The sequence below is a fragment of the Lethenteron reissneri genome, chromosome 64 (genome assembly GCF_015708825.2).
Source record: "Lethenteron reissneri isolate LAM-NWPU_2019-01 chromosome 64, ASM1570882v1, whole genome shotgun sequence".
Classification (NCBI taxonomy): Eukaryota; Metazoa; Chordata; class Hyperoartia; order Petromyzontiformes; family Petromyzontidae; genus Lethenteron; species Lethenteron reissneri.
In genome coordinates this window covers 6,897,244-6,920,096 of record NC_083842.1, presented here as the reverse complement: position 1 = coordinate 6,920,096, position 22,853 = coordinate 6,897,244, and the positions used below count along the sequence as shown (strand labels likewise).

Below are 22,853 nucleotides of genomic sequence, written 5' to 3'. Positions count from 1 at the left end.
TTACGTCCCACTCTCTCTCTATACCCCACTCTCTATCAGCTCTATGTACCCTTGACGCACCGCTCACCATCTATGCCCCACTCACTTTCTACACTCTGCTCTCTCTCTAACACCCCATTCTCTCTCTCCACGCCGCTCACTGCTGCTCACCCGTCCAGCGCCTGGAAGTTGATGTAGTCCTCCTGGTTGTCTTTCCGGATGAGCCGAACACAGGTTTTCTCTGCAAACTCATTGACTGCATGCTGGATGTTCTCCTTGTCATTGGTGTCTAAAAGAGAGAAGCATGTCCTCACATTAGAATCACACTGTGCTTATATTATAATAATATTTTCCTCATTCAAAAATGATCCTCATGAGAATCAAATTATCCTCATATGATCTAAATATACGTATTCATAATATAATTAACTACAATCATATGATTATAGTATCCCCAAGTTAGAATGACACTAATCCTTGTAATCCTTGTGTTACAAAGCGTATCCCGGGCGTTTGATTCGGGGAACTAGGGGACAACATTTCCTTCCCTTCTGGTGGCGATGTGGAGCGGGGGACGAGGTGCGGGCTCGATTGAGATGATGAGATGTTGGTGAGGATGGAGATGGATAAGATGGATGATATGTATTAAGTAAGTACATGTATACACGTGCAACTCTTAGAACCTACGTTATCATGAGTATGGATGATGAATGATGATGAATGATGATGGATGATGGCGATAAGTTGGTTGATAAGGACTATGGTGATTAAAATTTTGTCACAGAGGTCACGGTGGTCATGGAAATCATGAATTTCAATGAAAACCATGAAATCTTAGAAATGGCTGAAGAACACATTCAATTGGGTGCTTCATCTATTTCCTTTAAAAAAGTGGCATTATTCGTGCGCTAAAAATAAACCGAGAGGGCTCCATGTGGCAAACCATGAGTGAGTGATGTGCCGAGGGCCTGTGTAGAGTCAGCAGTCCCAGCTGAAGTAGCTCCAGATTGGGGCTCTCGCTAAAGCAATAAACAGGACCCTGCGGGGTGGGCTGGTAGGAACGAATAACCAAAGAATATAAACATAATGTATTATTACACTTGTTTAGCCAGGAAAGCCCCACTGAGTCTAAAGGTTTTTGTAGGGTCCTGCCAAGTGTTTGCAGTAGGGGGCGATGTTGCTACACCTAATCGGACGATACGAAGGGAGACTTTGAGGCCTAGTTGTAGGCTTTAGGCCTAGCTGTAGGCTTTAGGTCGCTGTGAGTTAATTTTAATTTAAATGTTTTAATTATTAATGTATAATGTAAATGTGTTAATTATTAATGTAAAAGCTTTAAATGTAAATGTTTCTATTTTAAAACATGAGGGAATGTAACATTGTTAAACATTAACTCCCTTTCACACACGCGGGGGTATGATACGAAGGGAGACTGTGAGGCCTAGTTCTAGGCTTTAGGCCTAGTTCTAGGCTTTAGGCCTAGCTGTAGGCTTTAGGGCGCTGTGAGTTTTTTTTATTTAATTTAAAAGTTTTAATTAAAAGCTATCTCAGGTAATTATAAGGGAATGTTACACGTGTTTAGCCAGGAAAGCCTCATTAATTTAAATGTTTTAATTAAAAGCTATCTGAGGGAATTATAAGGGAATGTTACACTTGTTTAGCCAGGAAAGCGTCACTGAGTCTAAAGGTTTTTGTAGGGTCATGCCAAGTGTTTGCAGTAGGGGGCGATGTTGCTACATGGACGGACGGACAGTCGGACGGAGGGACGGACGGACAGACGAAATAATCTATTGTAGGCTGGTCCACTTCGTTCCTACCAGTATAATAATAATCTCTATTTTATAAAGAGCCCTAAAGCGTAAATATGAAGCTACGGCTGCCGGCTGTGTGTGATGCACTCACCAAAACCAGAGCAGACATCGTAGAGAATGTAGACTTTACCATCTCGGTGCTTGACCCAGTCATGGCTTCCATCTAGACAACCAAAAAGCATGCTCAGTATCACATAAAGTGAAGCCTAAACAATTCGGTATCATGCACGATGATGCTGCTTCTGTGTATGTATGCATGTTGAAATTCTTTCACACCATACGTAGCAAACCATGCTAATAGAATGTGCGAGGGAATGACAACATTATCATTGATGAGTGCGTTCCTTTTTAAAAATGTAATTCCAAGAATCCCATGGTAATTCTGGGCTCGGGATCATGATAATCTCCTGCCAGTGAGATACAATGGTTTGCTTGTCCTCTCCCATAGCAACACAGACCCCCAAGAGCTTGCGGAGGAAGTGACCCGTCTGCCACAGTTAGGTTCCCCTGCATATTTGGTTGCTATAAATGTACACATAATAAGCCACTTCGTTGACTTCACTGGTATTGGCCGTGAGCAGAAATCAAACTCAGGTCATTGGGTTCATCGCGCAGCGGGTGCAAACCGCTATACTATCGCTCCCCACTGATGGCAATGCCTGGCATGACACACAGGCCTTGTTCCATCCATCAGTGTCAGCTCCGGGTTCAGAAGCAACGATCATTGTTTGCCAGCACTTCCTCTTGGAACCGTAGACCTGAACGCTGTTCACATTATCAATAGTGATCCAACATGAAGAATAACGTTTCAAGTTTTTATTGATTGTTTGCACTCACTTTTTGAAACATATTATGAAATTAAATATAAGACATATGTAAAACACTGTTTCAAATTGAGTTACACCATCGCGCAAGGCACGCTACTTGCTGGACTATTGAGTTAAACCACTGTTAATTCACCCCTGTCACCCTGCACTACAGCTCATGGTAGAACTCTCCGCAGCACGACTCACAACCTCCTCTCAACACCATGGACCAGGACCATCACTGCCGGTCATTGTTTCTCCATGGCAGCCCCTGCCGTCTGGAAAGCCATTCCACTGCACAATCGCAGTGTTCAATCCACACCGACTTTTAAGGGACACTTGAAGGCCCAGCCTCTTTCGCCTTGGCTTTTGAGCGACACTGATCTTGAATCCGCGCAGCAGTCGCAGACTTTCATGTCCGTAAAATATTGTGCATAATTATTTTAATTTTAACTATGTCGTCATCATAAGGGCATGTGTCCCGCTTGTAAAGTTACTCACTCTGCTGGTCACGATGGAACCCGAACACGTGCATGAGCTCATGAAGCACCGCGCCCTTCTCAACCTCGCTGAGCTCCAGGGCGATGGACCGAGATGCTTTTCCTGCCCTGGCACCCAGCAGTGAGGAGGAGTCCCTGATGGGAAACCGCGTGTTTCACAGCAACATCCCTCACCGGCACCTCAAAACACCGGACACGTTTTACAGAGGCCAAATGTCTAGTGCACTGCACTTTGCACCAGTGACAAGGATAATTTAACGTAATAGATTTTAACAAAGTGAGAGCTAATTTTCAAATGCAATAACAATGTGGGGACAGTTTTATGTGTGTGTTTTAGATACGTGTTATTTTGTACACTTTCCAACTAAGTTTAAAATCATGAATGCATTATAACTGTCCATCTGTCTGTCTGTCTGAAGCAGGGCAAGGGGTTTGAGGGAGATCATCAAATGAAAGGTAAATGTTATTGGAGAAAACCGAGAAAATTGATCAAAGGCTTTCCCAAAACTTGGCGATTAAATCCAGCGATAAATAGAAAAACCTTTTTGGCCAATGCGATCATGTCACACATGCCCATGTTTGTGAGCCATATAATAGCAGGTAGTATCTATTCATAAAAAAAATAACTCAAAAGCATGTTCGAACCATTACGGATTCCATGATTCCCCTTCCTTGTTAAATTTCAGCTGAGGGCTGATACAGACTCACGAAGGCCTACTCTTGTGAAACATGTGACATGATCTGTAAATTTAACCAAAGACGTTGTCATTTTGCACAGAGAGCCATCTCTGTGGCCTGTAAAAGATCTCCACCATGTCATCTGAGCCTAAAGTGAGCACGCAGTAGCGGCCTTCACTTGACTTCATGCAGCCTAGATTGAGTAGACAAAGCTGCAGCACTGAAGACTCCTGGACAGCACGTGTGTGTTTTTGTCATACAACTAATGCTGCTGCCAGGGTTCTCCTCTCTTCACAGAGGCAGCAAAACAAACGTGCTGCCTTCCGATGTGTTACTTTTGTTGCTGGAGGTCCAACAACAATCATAAAGCCCCAATGAAATACAGGTATTCTTGATCCTGCGTATACAGGAATTTCCTGATATGGTGTTGACTTTGGTCACGTGACCAGGAAGTTACGATTTATGATTCTCTAAGCCATGAGGCAGGGTGTCAGCCATTATACAGAGTACAACATGGAGGCACAAATATCGTCTCAGTGAAGACAGGTGCATATGTTCATTGTGGGACTTTAAGAAGCATTGTCTGTAAGTTTGTTTATGTTCTTATATTACTGGGAATGCTGTTATAATATTAGGATTGCCGTTATAATGCTAAAAATACCTTTATAATGCTGTTAAATTGTTATGATAAATATGAGGTCTAGTTAACAACGAAGCCTGCCACTTGCATTATTGGGAATGTTACTTGTAATTGGATAAGTCGAGCCAGACTTGTACCCATGTAACTTTAATGCAATCTTGACAGCAAGGATGAAGAAGTATCTCATCCACAGTTCAGTGTTATGTGCAGCGCTGTACATTTAGGCTGCAGTATGGTGATTACACGAAGTGACCTTATTGAACACAGTAGCTTATTCTTTTGTATAGCTATTCAGTGCTAATGTAGGTGCCTGGTCCATCCAGGACCTATTGTGGAGTTTCATGTTATCTAAGACAATGTTATTATGCTGCAGTGTTCATTCATTGTATCGATATTGCAAGCATTAACAGATGCTGTATTTTGTGCTGTGTTTTTCCATCAGTTTTACCTCGTTCTATTCATGAAATACATTGGAGTCGGATGTTCACCCTGGCTCTGAAGGTTTATTGAATGTGAGGTTAACTACTCGGATAGTGGTGCAACGCAGCGCACAGCGAGGCCGAGACAGTTACTGTATGATAGTAAAATGTCTAATTGAATGTTGTGGTTACATTGTCTGCATTTGTTTCTCATTTGTGCTATTTTATTTCATCCAAGAGATGCAAATTATCATCACAAGTGGCACTACAAATTTAACTGTTCTTAACAACTCACAGAGGATTATTTCAAACATTTGGGTGAAAATTAAGGCATTAGTTACATCCCTTTAACATTGTATTTATTGTTTAGTTATATTTAAGGGCTTCGTTTTACAGTTTTATTCGTTTAGAGTTTTATTTGTTTTTATTTGTTAAGGTTTTTTTAAATCAGGTTTTTATTTCTTACAAGTTTTATACAGTTTAATGTTAGGGTTTTATCCAGTTTTACTTGTTCAAGGCTTGCTAACGGTCGGATTATTTAATGTAAAGCATTGAGGCATTGTGTGAATGGCACTGTATAACATTAAGTTGTAGTTGTATAGTTAGATTCTTAGACAGAAAAAATAATAAAATCAAAATCACGACGTTTCTCTTGCAACACAAGCAATCGTCTGCAGGTGAAAAAGAGGGGGAAATCGGCTGAGACAGGCTGTTTATAAAGGTTTAGAGATGGGAGGGGCAGCTAATGCCAATATAGGAGCGAGTAGGAGAGAAAAAATTTGAGGAGCGAGTAGGAGAGATAAATATTCTTGTAAATGTAAGCTCGGCGAGGACCCGGACGATGTAGTGGCAAGCCGCCATTTACTAACACACCTAAAGGTTGGCTCTGTTAGTGAATGTAACTCAGATTTTCGAAAATAACTGCTAACATAGGTAAGTAGGATAGGAACATCACAGCCAGTTATGACCTAAACTGGTTAATAACGTCCATCCAGTGATTATTCTTCAGTTTGTACCCATCTTCTCGGTTGAAATTGTGTCTGTGTTAAAATATCTGGATGGCTTCATGAACGAATCTTTGCTGATAGCCAGTGGGTTTGCAGAGTACCTTTGTCTTGGCAAAATCAATTTCATGTGTGCCCACCGCGTTAAAATAATAGTCAGCCACAGCTGAGGTATTGGTCCTACCGTGTTTCAGATCTGCCTTATGTTCACAAACCCGGTCTGAGACATGTCACTTAGTTTCCCCAATGTAACTGCTGCCACAGACACTGCTTAGTTTGTAGACACCGGGATATTGCATGTCAGGGATCATATACATCACAGATGGGAAACATCTTCTTGGTTCTTTTGGTAAAATCACGTAGAAGGGAAGTAATAAAATAATAAAAATAAAGCATAATAAAATAATTCTCACGACGTTTCGGCCACAACGCAAGCAGCCGTCCTCAGGTGAAAACCAGGTCTGTCGAGGCGACAGTGTCTGAATGAAACAGCACCATGCTTGGAGCATATATTTAAGCTGGGTTGGAAGGGGGGGAAAGGGCGCCTTGACAAAAAAAATTGCATATCAAGAGGAATTTAGCATATTTATGGGAAATGCAGGTATGTGATTAGTACTACTTATGCCCGTGCATTATGCAGGATTAGCAGCATCTTCCAACCCAGCTTAAATATATGCTCCAAGCATGGTGCTGTTTCATTCAGACACTGTCGCCTCGACAGACCTGGTTTTCACCTGAGGACGGCTGCTTGCGTTGTGGCCGTAACGTCGTGAGAATTATTTTATTATGTTTTATTTTTATTATTTTATTACTTCCTTCTACGTGACTTTACCGAAAGAACCAAGAAGATGAATCCCTGCAGTCACGAAAGCTTTAAATCGAGATGGGATACAATTACGAATTTTATGTACTGTGTTGAACCGTACCTGGATTTTGTGTCTGCAAGTTCTCAGACAGAAATCGTGCCAGTTTGTAGGTGGGTAAGTCAATGGTGGAGACAGTAGGATGGAGTGGTGTACCTTCTTTATGGATTTTTGGTAATCCATAAAATCTGGGTGGTCTAGCAGCAGAGGGTTTCAAGGAAAGCCGTGTGGTTGGTTCGATTAAAGACGTCGAATCAGTGATGATGATGTTGGTTTTCGTTACCAGGCGGTTGGTAGGATCTCTACTAATTTGGTATAGCTGCCATTATTAAGTAGGTCCTGATTTTTGTTATTGTATGTGGTTTTGTCCACAATGACAGTGGCATTGCCCTTGTCGGCTGAGAGGATGACTATATCATCTCTCTTTTTTAGTTGAGAGAGTTAAAGGCGCTCATCCTTGTTGATGTTGCTAATAGGTGTCTCAGCATTTTTTAGGATTGCAGCGATTTATGATCTTGCTACGTCTGCAGGAACGTGTCCCAACCCGTTAAGGGCTACGTCGACCTGGGCAATGATATCATGAACTGGGATGTGTTTAGGGGTGACTGCGAAATTGAACCCTTTAGCCAGAACAGATTTTAGGCTGTCGGAAATTGGGCTGTTGCTCTGATTGATAACAATCTTGTCACCATCTAACTTTTTGTCTGGATCTGGCTTCTTCTTGGAGAGGAGGTTGAACTGGGAAATGAGGTTATCTTTGCATTTAACTGACATTGAGGCGGCTGAAGAGGCTGTCATGTTATCTACATGGTCCCAATCAGATGTAGAATTTTTTTCTGTCAATGTTAAGTGTGATTGCAAGACGGTCTTGTCTAAATTGTCTAGTTCAAATCGGAGCAGTCTTATTCTCTCTGAGATCAGGGCTAGGCTGGCCCTGAACAAGATCCGTTTAGCATTAGGATAAGTGACAGGAGCAGATGTGATTATAAAGGCGATCGGTATTACCTTAGTGTCGTGGCATCTCTTCAGAAAAGTGAGGACTCGATCAAATGAGTCTTCTTGTCTCAAAGTTTGTTGACAAGATCTAATAGTAGTGTATACGTGGCTTTACCGAAAGATCGAAATAATATGAATTCCTGCAGTCACGAAAGCTTTAAGTCAAGATTTAGTTAGATTATGATAAAATCTCATTGTAGATTAGAACATTTCGGGCCATGTTCTCAATTTTATTAACTGGATGAAAATACTATGTCGGGCGATTTGCTCCACTAATTTGTAACGGAGACATCTGCACATTTACAAAATTTCGTACCTTTACAATTTCAACAAAAAATCCCCTAAGACTAATCCCCTACCCTTCCGTGACCCCTAAGTACCCTCGCGGTCACTCTTTTCTAAAATTTTGCCCGCCCCTACCATATGAATTATTATATTTTGTCACGGTTTATTTACATTGAACGCCTTGAGTGAAGGCGCTCTATGAATATAAAATAACTTCGAACAGTGAGTACATTTCGTGACAGAGAATGTTATTTTTATTTGTAGCAGATCAGAAAACTAGGAGACACACCTGCCCAGCGCTCTGAAGTAAAAGTAGTCCTCCTGGGGGTCTTTGGGTATAAGTCTGACGCACGTTTTTCTCCGTCAGCTCATCACAGGCCTGCTGAATGGCTTCTTTGTCACTGGCATCTGAAAGGAAAATGCTACTCTCACATTGATGCTACTTACTAGTAGTTTTACTCCCTTCATGCCGTAGCAAAACATTATGAATGAAGAGACCGATACGAACCTTACCAAGTGGAAGGAGAAAGCATCTAAACGCACATTTCTCAAGATAATGTTGAACAGGGAAATGGTGAGGAACGATGCAATTCAGGTTGGGTGGAACCACAATGGATATATTGGGCGTGGTTATATAGAGGAGTGTCACAAGGGTAAGGATAATGTGAAGTTTGTGACGGTATAAATGAATAAATATAGCATAGGCAAGTATGATGCGTGGTCTGAAATGTTACACAAAAGTACATTAACAGTGTTTCAGTCGAACAACGCAAAGCAAAAACTTGACAATTTTATACGAAGTTTCACTCGAAGTTGAGATCTTGTTGAAACCTGATGACGCTGAGGGTAATTTCTAGCGAAACATCGTGTAACAAAAGGTACAATTTAGCTTGCTTTCAACATAACCAAGTTGTCACGTGGGCTATAGTAGCACATTACCACTTCATTTGTTTGGCTTAGTCGGACGGTTGAGAGTTTACAGCTCCAATTCAACAACACTTATACGATCTAACCCAAAATAAACCAATAATAATAATATTGGTCGTGAAGCCCATTGTGTGGAATGAAACGTGCGGCCAGGCAGTGCACGCTGCGCTCACTGAAGGCGATGGAGATGCTGTAGGGGATGTACACCTTGCCACTCTGCTCGGGCCACAGCTTGATTTCGTCTGAGGGATCTCCTGCAATGTCTCCAGTCTTCTCGAACTGTTTTCCAACTATTACACCAAAGAAGATAAAGTGTGACGAAAGGCAAGTACAATTATTTTTCTAAATCAATTGCAGCTAATGGCCGCATTACAAAATACAGTCTGTTGTCCAATAACGCCAGGTGTTTTCATAGCGCGAATTGGATATAACGTGATGAATGTATTTGGGAACACATTTTGTATAATGCGAACTGGATATAATGCGATTGAGTTAACAGAATTCCGTCGCACGAGTAGAAATAAGCAGTTGTACGACTGCCTCGGCGTAGCATCACACAAGGTGGGATACTGCTGGATGCTTCTAGATGCTACCCACGTGCCTGTCTTTGTTCAGCCTGTATATGCATCTCATGTGTTATCGTGGACTGGGCTTTACCATAAATTAGATATCATGTATTATAACTCGGTTTTCCACAATGCTTGTGTTCTTCAGGAACGCAACTACCGCGTTATAGGAGAACAGACTGTACATTGGAAACTAGTTACTGTACATACATGCAAATTATAAAAGAATTGAAACCTGAAACAATAACGTGTAAATGGTAAAGCCATGAGCGCCAGCCTACAAAGTCTATATGGCATCGGTTGGCCAACACTGCATTGTCCAATAATCTGTTTGAAAGAAACTCTAACTTGAACACTATAGCAGTGGGGACATGTGAGTTCTGATCAGCCGTGTACGCATTGTAAACAAGGACCAATTTCATACTTATTTGTGAAAATTAACATAGGACAGCAACGACATAGCAGGTGGTACAAAACTGAAAAAATATGACGGTTAGATGTGTTTTGATGCAAACATACAATGCAGAGATCTCACCAAATGCATGACACAAATGAAGATTGTGCAACACAGAGTAGAATCCATGGGGGAATAACGGTAATGGCGAATAATCCGCATATTTTTAGGCTTTCTGGCAATTCTTTATACAGATTAACTAAAGTCAAGGCTAAGAATAGAGATCTTACCTCCAAAGAGTTCATGTTCTGACAGAAGCAGAGTAATCTTATTCCTCAACGTTATTATCTGCACTCGTGACTTGTCAAGCCTGCAAGACTCAATCATCTTCTGTAAGAGCGCTAGAAAATAAGTTACAAGAGACCCATGTAAGATTATGGCATCGCACAAGCTGTATTATTTGAACAAATGTTGAATTTGATGCGGTGTGGCTAGTTCCTAGGTGTCTAACTATATAATTCATTATCAACATAATGGTAGGAATTGGTGATGCATGAGTCTGTGCTATGTCCTGTGCATGTTTGCTTTTGGAGTGGGGGACCTAATTACAACGGGTCCACTTTAATCCAGCACCACACAATAATTCTTAATGAAAAGAGAGGAGACTTTCTGTACCCTGCTCATTAAAAAAACGCTTGATTAAGACACCTTAATGAATTAACTGGAATCCAAAAGTTGTATTCTGCCATGGTAGTTTTGTGTGGTGATTAGTGGAAGAGATGAGGGAAATTCAATGCACGTGAAAACGGGTGGCTGATACTCGATTTAAATCCTCTATAAGTTTCCCGAACTTGAATTTCCACATTAATCATTCACTCTTTTTCCCATCCATCCTCTTGTTTTACAGCATATAGGAACCGAGACATTTATGATGACTTAAATTCCAATAGAATTTGTCTCGTATATCTTTGTCTGTTTACAATTTAGTATAATAGTCACCATATACTAACATTTTTCAGGGACTTACATTGCAAACTTACATTGCCCATAGACTAACATGGGCCATTTAACTCATAATATCCTCGCTGTTTACTTATTAGTCATCTCCCTCTATCTGTGTATCTGTCCATTAAATAATTCGTAATTGTGCTCTGTTCAGTCTAAAAATAATCTACAAGAGCCACCTTCCATTACAGGGAATGTATTATTTAACATTTATTTATGTTTGCATCATATTTTGGATTTCTCATGTGCCACGGTTGTTTTTGCTCTGATTTCTATTTTTTCATTGCTGTACTTTATATGATTTGTTTTGCAATGTCACGTTGGTGGCCTAGGTCTATGTTGTAAATGAGACTATCCTGGTCTCTTGGGTTTTCACATGGTTAAAACATATATATAACTTGACGTGATATGATGTTTATGTACTGAGTTGATTAAATATTTTACCTTTAATCGTTTAAATGAAAAACGTGTCAGAATACAAAACCTACTTGGACCGCCCTCTTGCTTGAAAACTTAAGCAATATTTCTCTGTCCTCAACACATTCTGCAGACAGCATGTTCAGCAGACTCTGCAGGCATGGCAGTGAGGAGCTGTCATACCTGTCAAATAGACGCACGCTGGTATTACAATAAGCCCAACATAATCTATTGCATTCACATAAATAATTGCATTGGCTACATTACAAACAAGCTATTCATTCCTGGAAGCAAGCAGCTATGTTATGCCAAAGTGTCTCCAAACTCATATGAGCATGCAAATGAGTATGCTCATTTCTACCTGCATGTGATGTCATGGTATATGTCGCATGACATCATCCCATCATGCGACTAGGAGGCTAACGTTGTTCATCATCAACCACGATAGTTTTACTGCTGGATGAAGGCTTCCACAAGATGTCGCCATTTCTTATTTGCCTGTGATGTAACAATCCATCCAGCATCTGTATACCTGCTTATTTAATTGCTCCATCTCTGTGATGGTCATCCTCAAGGGCGCATTCCCAGAGGCCATCATCCTTTCCAGCGGTGCATCCTGTGCAAGCTGACTTATTTTTCTTAACAGTCAATATGATGCATTTACTATGCATTTGTTGTGCCATATGTTCCTCTTTCTGTCTCTCAATGTAATGCCATTTGTGCAACTCTCCAAGTTTATTGATGTGCTTTTGAATTTCTTTTTCCATTTTCTCTGTTTCCATCCATGTTTCTGACCATAACAGGTCATACGCATTCATACAAAATATATATTCATGTTGGAAAGCATTACAAAATCTGTGCATATACATGACATTTCTTCCTTGTTAAAAGTATATTTTGGCATTAACAAAGAGCAACAACGCTTACGTTTTACAGATGAGTGTAATGCGAACAACATTTAACAAAGTGAAACAAGACTAACATGCTCGTTTGGTTCACTAGCATGCAAAAGTGTAAAGTTAATATCTGTTACATATGAAAACAAGCTTGATAATCCAGCCAAGTAGCAGAATCTTCTGATGGTGCATTTTACAAATGTTAGGTTGTAAGTTTGACTCAGACCATCATCCCATCAGAAATGATTCAACTTCTTTGTCAGTACAGGGTGGCCCAAAGTAATGACACGTATGGTTGTTCAATTTATTTTAACAATGGCATTAAAGCATTTTATTGATTAGTCTCTAAGTTAATATTTAATCAATTATATTTTTCATATCTATTTCAGGTGACATTTACAAATGCGTAAAATTAATTGACTAAAGATTAACAAATTCAATTCGTTTTCTAGTTATGCTGCTGTAATTGTAAAAAAAATCCCTAAATTCATTAAAAATAATAATTAATGAATACATTAATATTACTGGAAGTCATTTGAACATTTAAAAAAAAATTCAATAACCCTCCGTGATTTGTTAAAATAAACAGAAAGCCCTATGTGACCTGCTTTTTGAGCTCCCCTGTATATCAAGAGGGGGTTATCCTGTGGACACATTCCCACTGGAGAGCTTAGAGACGACTGCTGCCCAATGCTGACTTGAGCAGTAGATACCGACTCCAGAAAAGCCTTGGCCATAAGAGAAGCCACGTGTGGGGAGAGGGGGGGTACAAACAGCCCAGAGAGAGAAGCTCCTCACCAGCGATCTCCATCACTCTTAATGAGGTTCCTAAGGGGATCCGTTTTTCTCCTTCCACTCGAGCCCTGACAGCGCGAGAACAAGAATTGTTGTTGCGAACTTTTTTATGATTAGGTAGTGGGATGAAGCCCATAAAAGATTGGCCTTTACTGTAAAATTGTGTAGCTCTACCACCATATCAAAGACAAATATATATATACTCTCTGGTTCTTTCGGTAAAGCCACTAGATAGAAAATAAATACATTAAAGAAAACACACCGTTTTGGTCGCAACGCAAGCGTCCATCTTCAGGGTGAGAAAAAATGATCTGCTGTTGTGGCTTTATATAGGCACGGAAAACACGACGTTTCGGCTGCAACACTGCTATGATTTTCACTCACCCACCCGGTTGTCTTCGTCCTCACTCACCCACCCAGTTGTCGTCGTTGTCCCTCACTCTCCCCCCGGTTGTCGTCATCCTCACTCACCCACCCGGTTTTCATCCTCACTCACCACCCGATTGTCGTCCTCACTCACCCACCCGGTAGTCGTCGTCCTCTCTCACCCACCCAGTTGTCGTTGTCCGATTACGACTTGTACTACAAGTCCATTTACTTGCTAATTCTCTAGCCCCACCGTCCATGCACGCCGCAAACCCTCCCCCTTCTCTCCTGTGAACTCCCACAGCCAAACTCCTCCCCCCCCTTCCTTCTCTCCTCCCGTGCGTATATAAAGCCCCAACAGCAAGATCATTTTTTCACACCTGAAGACAGACACTTGTGTTGCGACCGAACGTCGTGTTTTATTTAGTTTTGTATTTTTTCTATCTAGGTGACTTTACCGAAAGAACCAGAGAGTATGGATTCCTGCAGTCACGAAAGCTCCAAATCAACAAACTATATATGTTTAACATTTGTGAATGTGATGAGTTATGACATATTAAGTGTTTATGACCTCATGGAGCTTCCCGCACTATGGTCAAAAAACTATTTTCTTAGAGAGCTTCATCCCACAACCGAGATGAGGGTTGTTCATTTCACGAAGATTTACCTGTGCCCACGTAATATTTGTCCCGACTTTAAACCAGCATACAGGGGAGTAATTTACATTTTCATTTTACAGAAAATATAAAACATGTATTTCAAAGATAGTGCTGAAGCACAGCAATGTGCATTTATTATAAAAAGGAGACAATTGATATTCTTTGGGTCTTTCGGTAAAGCCACGTAGATAGAAAGACCCAAAGAATATGAATTCCTGCAGTCACGAAAGCTTTAAGTGGAGACAATAGAGTTTATCAAAATTGAGAAATAACATATGAGTGCTCAACTGAGAGTACCGCGCATTTTTCTAAGGCACTCTGCCATGGCGTGGGAATCTCATCGAGTGGTCAGCAAGACCATCGAGACCAGTGGCAGAGCCAGTGGGGGGGGGGGGGGGTGGGCTCGTGCCCACCCAATGATCCGATTGAAATCCCTAATTTCGATCGGATCATTGGGGTTATTAGAAATAAATCGGCATTTTGCGACCCCACTGCCACTGTGTAGCATATTATTATGTGCCAGGAACTCTATGAGATGATAGGACAATAGTCCGAGTTCATAATTGGCAATAAGTAACGGCAAAGCAGCTATAAGTGACTCACAGAATTGTGCGCAGTTGCGTATACAGTACACAACTTCCCTGAAGGCATTCACCTTCAGCGAGCGCGATGCCAATCACACACGGTTCAAATTCGACCCTCGATCGATGGCTGCACCATCGCCGCACACGCGTCGAATAAAAATAAAGGGACAAGTCCTTACTTACTCTTTGGTTCTTTCGGTAAACTCACGTAGGTCTAAAATAAAATCAATTAAATCACGACGTTTCGGGCGCAACACAAGCATCCGTCATCAGTTGGGACAACCACAGCAATTGTTTTTTAATTTATTTTATTTTATACCTACGTGACTTTACCGAAAGAACCAAAGAGTATGGATCCCTGCAGTTACGAAAGTCCTTACTTACTAACAACTCCTATCATTTTTAATTTCTGGAGGGGTTTCCCCCTCTACCTGAAAATCCTGGCTCCGCCATTGATCGAGGCAACCTGCACCCTGTGACCATGGGATCCCCACCGGCCGTTACCTTTCTTCTTGGCTTCCTCGTCAACTTCCTCTTTCGTCTTCATGGAGAAAACGCACGGAAATGCAAAACGATGAATTTGTAAAACAACAAAATTACAGTGGCAGCACCCACTGGCTCATGAAACCACACCCATAAACTGCATTACAGCAGTCACAATTTTTATATAGTGCGTGCAAAAAAATAGTGCAGTGGTTGAGAGTGTTCATCGGTAGCCACGCTTATTATTCGACATCTTTGGCCACTGTGATTATGGTCAGAGCCATTTTGAAAATCTTGCATGCAAATCAAGTTTCTAGGAAATGTGATGATTAGCTTTAAAAAAGATCAGTGTGAATGCCTTAAGATAGTTTACAGTGTAATGTGGAAATTTAAATAATTGCTATATGGTAAACAATGCATTACTGCGTCTCCTTGTCTAACTCCCCTTCTCAAATGTAATTTGATACGGAAAACCCTCTTGCAACTGGATACGAAAAATAATAAAAATGCCACCAAAAATGTAATTGAAGCAAAAAAAACTGGAGCAGAAACAATGTTTGCTAACTGATTAATATTTTAACTTTATGGCGGGACCCCGGGGTCCCGAATAAACGGAAGTCAAAATCGTAATTAATTTATTTATTTTTGGCGACTCCATCCCACCACGCACATAAACGCCGCGACCCACCAGAAATCAATCCTCTTGTTCTTCACCAAGCACCCGTCGTTGCCAAAATTGCCGTAGTCATAAACAAAACTTTTGAATTTTGATTAGCGCATCGTGTAGAGCTCGTCGAGAGGAATAGATTGCCGTATTGTTCGCCTTCAACAAACATAAAATGACATCGCAACGCAGTTTATGTGAGAGCCGGGGGCTTATGGGACCCCAGGGTCCCGCCATAAGGTTCATTTGTTCTAAGAATGGTGCGGTGTTCAGCATTCGATTTGCACAGGTTGATTAATACCCAGCCGGTGGTCGTCTCGCTATTTACTTAGGACATTACAGTATTTGTCTAAATAAATTAGATCATGTCACCATCGTGTACGCACACTTGCCTGCTGGCGTACCAGCCAGCCAGGAATTAAGGCAACCAGCCAGCCAGCAACACTTTTTTTCATTTAATGTAATATTACTTTTAAATATTTGCATTATTTAGGCCTTGGTTTGTGAGAGGGTGGCTGACTGCATACATTTTCACTGAGTCGAATATCTTCCATGGTTTACAGTGGTTATATACAATGCTCTTTGATATTCATTCGTTTCTTTCCAAAATGTGATTGGTAGACTTCTCTACCAGTATCCACATAACATGTTCCTAAATGCTGCTTGCTCACATTGGTTGGCTGTCCTTCTCTATTTTCCATGTTCCGTTTTCAATTATTTTTTAGATCAATTTGTATAAGTGTCACCAGAGGCTAATGGGCCTGTATTTCCCCATGTCAGGTGAGTTCACCAGTGTGCACTAACCAGTGTGGTGAAGCATGCACACATATCTTCCGATCAGTGGTGATGCAGCCTAAAACCCGCACGCCTGCCACTTGCAAATCTGGTTGAATCATCCCACGAACGAGGTGGGATAGGTATAGGAGTGAATAATGTTAAGTATCGCTGGTTGAGAACAGGATGGCTCCTTGATTTCATCATTAATATATATTAAACTATTTTATTATACCAGGTAAGCTGAGCTATATAGCTCTTTTTCAGAAGTGACCTGCCACAAATGATAGCTCAACGAAGTGGCTTATCATGTGTAAATTGATAGCAGCAAAATAATCTAAATAATCTAAACGCATGTTGATTCTAAATGTAGAGAGAAAAACTGGAGGACCCGGAGAAAAATCAACGTGACCACAGGGAGAACATGCAAACCCCAAATATAGAGGTGTTAGAGTCGGGATCGAACCCACAACTTCCTGTATACCAGACGAGGTAGTTAATATCTGACCACGGCGCCCCAGAACCTAATTGTGAGCCATGCAGTTTTATAATTGTGTTTGTTAAGTATGCTGAACGATTATGATAAAGTAATGGATTATAAATAAGTCATTCGCTAAAACAAAGTCAGCTTCTGTTTTACCTTTGCCTTCCAAACGCCGACGTTGCTGTCCGGCGCGTCCTCATCAGCCGAGGTTCTGCTCCTCCTGGCCACCGCTGCCGACACAGAGACAGGGCCAGGTGAGCACACATGGGGGGCACCCAGCAACTCCACGGCACCATGCACGGCCACGGAGCAACGTCTGAAGTTCACATAGCCAGAATTCCTCATATACAACAATAACTCACAATCTTAATGCACCCATAACATACAACAAGTGTCTCACAGCGTGGAAATACAAATGAGGAAACGGGAGAGAATGGCACGGACCAGGCAAAGGAGATAAAAGAGAAAATAACAAATGAAAGAGGTCCGAAAACATGGTTTAAAGGGAAAACTTTGAGGAGAAATTTGAAAGCGCCAGTTGGTGAGATATTTACTACCTCGCCTGGTATGCAAGAGGTCGTGGGTTTGATCCCGACTCTGAAACCTGCTGTATATTTGGCGTCTGCATGTCTCTCTCCCCGTGGTAGTGTGAATCAACATGCGTTTAGAGTATTTGGCTGCTGTAAATTTCTACATATGCCACTTCGTCGAGCTACCATTTGTAGCCAAGTTGCTTCTGAAAAAGAGCTACATAGCACAGTGGGCCTTGCCTGGTAAAATACAAGTAGTTTAGTTTAAAGCACAGAGAGAGAGAGAGGTGACCAGGTGGAGTTGCCTGGGGAGGGTGGGAGCTGGGCAGAAAGAGTGGGAGCTGGGAAATGTGCTGACGGTGGGATCCACGATGCGTGCGTCAAAAACTAAATCCCATGAAGGAACCGCGGCCAGCCTTGCTACCATCCAGAAGAGAGCGGAGTCTGCAACGGTAAAGTTACAGGATGTCTACAGAGGTATAGCAGAGGCCTGTGGGATGGACATAGTGCAAGAGCATTGGAGTAGAAGGGCGAGAGGAGAGGGGAAAGGGGAAGTCATGAGATTTATGGGGTGCTTGAGCTGAGTTAAAGTCATAGATGCACGATTGGTTTGGTTCTAGTAACAGAGCTTTACAACAATCAGCTTACTTCATGGGACCTCCTTTGACAGTAGCAGAGGCGTCCTCTGGTCTAACAACGTTTGAGACGAGGCTCAAAAGAAAGCTGTCTCTGGTGTGGACCAATCAGTTTCAAGGACAATGCATATATTATCAGAGTATGTTAAAACCCAACACAGAGGCCAACGTACAACCACGCGGCCCAACCTGCGGGAGCGGCGTGCACCTCCGCCTCGTAGCCGTACAGCTTCTGCACCTTGACCACGTCGCAGGGACTCAGCGAGTTGCTCTGTCCCATGTGCAACATGCACAGAACGTCCCTGGGGATGATCGTTGGGTTGCGCTCATCCACGGAACCTGCCAACCTAGAAGACCACATGCGTACACGCTGTAGTGAATGAGTAATGTTACGCACACATACATTGTGGTGTATAATTAATGTTACACACACACGTACATGCTGTGGTGCATGAGTAATGTTAAAAACACACATACATGTTGTAGTGCATGAGTAATCTTACATACACACACAGGTATATTCTATAGTGCATGAGTAAAGTTATGCACACACCATGTACATGCTTTTGTGCATAAGTAACGTTACACACAAACACAAATAACCCCAATATAACCTTGACAGATTGTTGGGCCGAGGGCTGTAAGTGAGCACCTATAAAGGCTGGCACAACACACAAGGCGGGGTGGGTGGCCAGTACCACACCCGGCCACCTTTGTCTCCCTAGTAGCAATGTTTGTACACCATACCAGTCGACCTAGGGGAAGCACAAGACCGGTTCAGATAATCGTCACTGGTGTTGGCCATGAGCAGGAATCAAACTCGGCTCGGCATGATCATAGCATAGCACGCGAACACACACACATACGTACATGCTGTAGTGCATGATGGAGCTGCAGTCGTAGGGCGCTACCAAATCCTGTTCGTTTGAATTGATGTCCACAATCTGCTCTTTCCATTCTATGAAAAACAAAGAACACCTGTGATATCGCATCATCACTGTTGCAGATGCCACGTACACCACATATAAGCATATTTTGCTCAGATTCCCTCATTCCATGCACACTGGGTGACAAGTGCATGGAACCGTGCTGCATTTTTCACGTTCGCAGATGCATACGCAGCCTCGAAACCAGTCCACTGACCCCGCAGGAACCTGTGCTTTGTGTAGTTTAAGTTAATTTTGCTTAAATTGTAAAAAAAATTGTCTCAAGAGTGAGAAGCAGGTGCCACTACTTATTTATTTCATAAGTTTACGAGGTGGCCCGGTAGTTCAAAGGACTGATACCATCTCATTCAACCATCTCAGAACCCATCATGTTGCTTATATCTGTTTATTGTAAATGTTGTGGTTTCACGCTTCAACCACCGGTGGGCTAAAGCAGTGAACTAATTGTCTTTTGTCAACGTGACACTTTTTTACTGATTGGCCGTGTCGGGTGGTGGAGGGTTACGACACATTTATAAATAACGCGATCTAAACCCAAAAACGTTGATTATGAATTGCTTATATCTGTCTGTTCTTTATTTGACCATATTAGAGAACAATGAGATGCATTACATTATTGGTTCATTAGCCATCACCTCCACACAAACTGATCTTTCATCCTCTGGAATGCATGCCATTTAATGGCTGCCACTCTGTTATTACACTTGATGATCGACCAAGTAGCGCCAATGTGTGTTGTGAGGTGCGATTGGACATTTTATTTACATCACCTTCCTCTGGCTCATTACAGTTTTAGCTTTACTGATAAATTGTCCAGCCATTTATTATCCTTTCGTTTTTTCAAAGTACCAGTATGACTGTACTGTAATGAATGGTTGGACAATTTCTCAGTTAAGTTAAAACTGTAATGAGCCAAAGGAAGGTGATGTTAATGACGTTTCCAATCAAGTAAAGTAATACCGTACTGTGTCCCCGCACCTACAATTAGCACAGTTGGCTACATACGGTATGAAAGAAATTCAACATACATACATACACCCCTTTACATTGGGGATGCGTTCCTAAAAGGTGAGACGAATATCTAAACGACGCAAATCAAAGCAATTTTCCAGTACGGTACATTTCTTTAAGTCGTTCATGTACAGGGTAGGTGGATGCAAAGGCTGAGGCGATGGATACGAGAAAGGACGGATGCTGTCAGCGAAGGAAGTGTGGGTTGAGGGGACGCAAATCAGGTAGCAGTATTAAAATAAGCGGCAACATATTTGCGAAACTATGTAAAAAGGGGAGGCATAAATCGGGGTACGACTATATATGTATTTTTTTTTGTTAACTATACATCTCTCTCCATAAAATACCTTCACTAGACAGACTGTGGCTGCTGAGGGTGATACTGCTGCTGATGTCTCTCACCTTTCTTGACGTTCTCTGGCACCACCCAGACGTGGTCGTCGCGGTCGCTACGGCAGTGCTCGTGCTGGAAGCCGAGTGCGTGCATCAACTCGTGCAGCACGATGCCCTTGGTCACCTTGCCGGGCTCCAGGGACAGTGGCTGCTCCCCTCCCTGCTTCCCTGGCAGTGACCAGCTCTTGCTGAGAGCATGGGGGAAAATTACCCATTTTGACATTTTAGGATTGATATGTAATCGAAAGACGTTATTGTCTTGGTTTGGTCTTTGATTTCTGTTATTGTTGTTTTGTTGCATTTCCCAAGCATCCATTTCATCTTGAGAAATCTGCAAAATATATATACTTGTGCAACTTGTATGTACACCCTTTTTTATTGAATTGCTTGACTTTTCTCTATTTTACTCTTGTATCCTCTCTAGTATTTCTTATTTATGCAACTTGCTGACCCGCTCCTAACCAACAGCTGTGAAACAGAGCTTCATAGTTCATCAGATTCCTCCAGTATGAATACAGATGTAATGCGAGCGTAAATGGGAAGGCCGGATGTGACGATCCGAGAGGGAGGAGTCAGGGTCACGTAGAGAGGTTATAGGAGGGACCCCAGAAGAGATCAGGGCCAGTCGATGGAGTGAACAGGCGAGACCACGTTGGGTGGCCGCCGTGCCATCAGCCACGTGGCTGATAGGGCTGGCACACCGCCAGCTAGCGGTGTGCGGAGAGAGAGCGGAGTGTGCGGGGCGCACAGGGCTAGCAGAGTGGCTAGCGGGGCCGTGCGGGGTGCACGGGGCTAGCAGAGTGGCTAGCGGAGCCGTGCGGGGTGCACGGGGCTAGCAGAGTGGCTAGCGGAGCCGTGCGGGTTGCACGGGGCTAGCGGAGTGGCTAGCGGAGCGTGCGGAGTGCACGGGCAGAGTGGCTGCAGAGTGTGCGGGGGCACATGGAGCAGCGGGGTGGCTGCAGAGTGCGCGGGGCGCGTGAGAGACGACGCTGGTCCGAGGAGGAAGCCAGCGGGTGCGGAGGAGAAAAACATAAATAAAGGACCAACGGAGAGCGACATCGTGTGAAGGAGTCCTTTATTACACAGATTCTGATCTTCATTACTTCCCATCAGAGTCTCAGCAGACAAGCCAGTAATGAGCCGAGGAATAGATGAAGGCCTCCCCAAGCCACCGACACCTCTCACGATCTTGCGATGCAACAATCCACCTGCACATATTATCTATCGCTGCATCTTCTTGGTCGATGTCTTCTCGGATGCGTTACACCAATATTACACTTGACGAAAATCCCCAAAGGTCTAGGGCATTTACTTTGCAGGTGTAATACCTGTTTTGAGACCCCCCCCCCCCCCTCCACACTGTAGGGTGGTAATTCTGGATGTGAATTCTGCGAGTGGATACTGGGTGTGAATGCTCAGTGTGAATTCTGGGCATGAAAGCTGGGCATGCATACTGAGAGTGAATGTTGGATGTGGTTGCTGGATGTGGATGCTAGGTCTGATTGCTGGAAGTGATTGCTGGTAGTGAATGCTAGGAGTGGATGCTGGATGCGATTGGTGGGCGTAAATACTGAGAGTGAATGCTGGATGTCGATGCTCGATGTGAATCCCTCACCCGCCCAAGTCCTGGATGTGAATGAAGTCCGTTTCACCAGCGTGGGGTTGGAACCGGACGCAGGTTTTCTTCTCAAACTCTTGTGTCGCCTGTACGACCGCCTCCACGTCATAGTCGTCTGACAAAAACACAATGCCCAAGTATATTTATTACTGGCACATGAGTGGTATGTCCACCGACAGAGTGTTAGAATCATTCAAGCTGCGTTAGAATCCACTCGTATGCCGGACCGTAGCCTTAGAGCCCCACTCTTACAGAAAGAAACTCCGGTGAGAGGCAAAAGCTCGCTTTCTTGGCTTTGGCATCGCCATGAAAAGTTATGGTGGTGGGGGCTCAGTGCCTCAGAGGTGAATTCTGTTTCAGAGACGCTGAGCCAAGAGCACTGAGAACCTGGGATCCAAACTGGGTTTCAGTCACCCATTATAAAACTGGGTTCTCAAGTGTTGTGAGGTCATGGTTTCTACCCGAACACTCATAGCTGTCATGCAACCCAATCGCAATGTACCTGTATTTGGGATTTGACCTACATGGGTATATATTTGTATATAACCGCAATGATGAATACAGGCGTCACTGTGATGCCATGAGAGTATGAGGACACGAGCGAGTGCCATGCAGTGTGGGATGCAAGATGCTGACTGAAGGGGCCTCGGCTGCCGAGCATCGATCCCCGGGGACGCGCCACTCCATGTCGCTCGCTGCGACAGCTCTTCATGGTCATGGCATC

At 42.8% G+C, this 22,853-nt stretch overlaps 2 protein-coding genes across 3 annotated transcripts in view; both read right to left on the bottom strand.

Moving 5' to 3' along the window:
• Positions 1-11,474, bottom strand: part of LOC133359155 (hatching enzyme 1.2-like) — a 29,453-nt gene extending 17,979 nt beyond the window's left edge. Inside the window, exons 1-7 of one of the 2 annotated variants that reach the window (XM_061577558.1) lie at positions 11,362-11,474; positions 10,159-10,269; positions 9,082-9,198; positions 8,271-8,389; positions 3,098-3,231; positions 1,882-1,953; positions 151-268 (exon numbers count right to left, since the gene is read on the bottom strand). In XM_061577558.1, coding sequence (XP_061433542.1) covers positions 151-268; positions 1,882-1,953; positions 3,098-3,131 — 224 coding nt within the window. In that variant the 5' untranslated portion in view covers positions 3,132-3,231; positions 8,271-8,389; positions 9,082-9,198; positions 10,159-10,269; positions 11,362-11,474. The remainder of the gene's footprint in view (positions 1-150; positions 269-1,881; positions 1,954-3,097; positions 3,232-8,270; positions 8,390-9,081; positions 9,199-10,158; positions 10,270-11,361) is intronic. The other variant, XM_061577559.1, reaches the window with a different exon arrangement.
• Positions 7,624-22,847, bottom strand: LOC133359000 (astacin-like metalloprotease toxin 5). Its single transcript, XM_061577376.1, has 9 exons — positions 22,766-22,847; positions 22,127-22,244; positions 20,521-20,699; positions 19,031-19,118; positions 18,350-18,507; positions 17,152-17,225; positions 15,095-15,131; positions 9,082-9,198; positions 7,624-7,634 (listed from the first exon to the last, which is right to left on the bottom strand). The coding sequence occupies exons 1-9, from the start codon at positions 22,845-22,847 to the stop codon at positions 7,624-7,626; spliced, it is 864 nt and encodes a 287-aa protein (XP_061433360.1).
• Positions 22,848-22,853: the final 6 nt, after the last annotated feature.

Excerpts from the sequence above, each read along its gene's own strand:
- LOC133359000 (XM_061577376.1), bottom strand. The coding sequence starts at position 22,847 with ATGACCATGAAGAGCTGTCGCAGCGAGCGACATGGAGTGGCGCGTCCC. Across the intron at positions 20,700-22,126 it reads CACATCCAGGACTTGGGCGG|CAAGAGCTGGTCACTGCCAG; the intron begins GTGAGGGATTCA and ends CCATGCTCTCAG. Across the intron at positions 17,226-18,349 it reads GGTGCACGCCGCTCCCGCAG|CGGTGGCCAGGAGGAGCAGA; the intron begins GTTGGGCCGCGT and ends CTGTGTCGGCAG.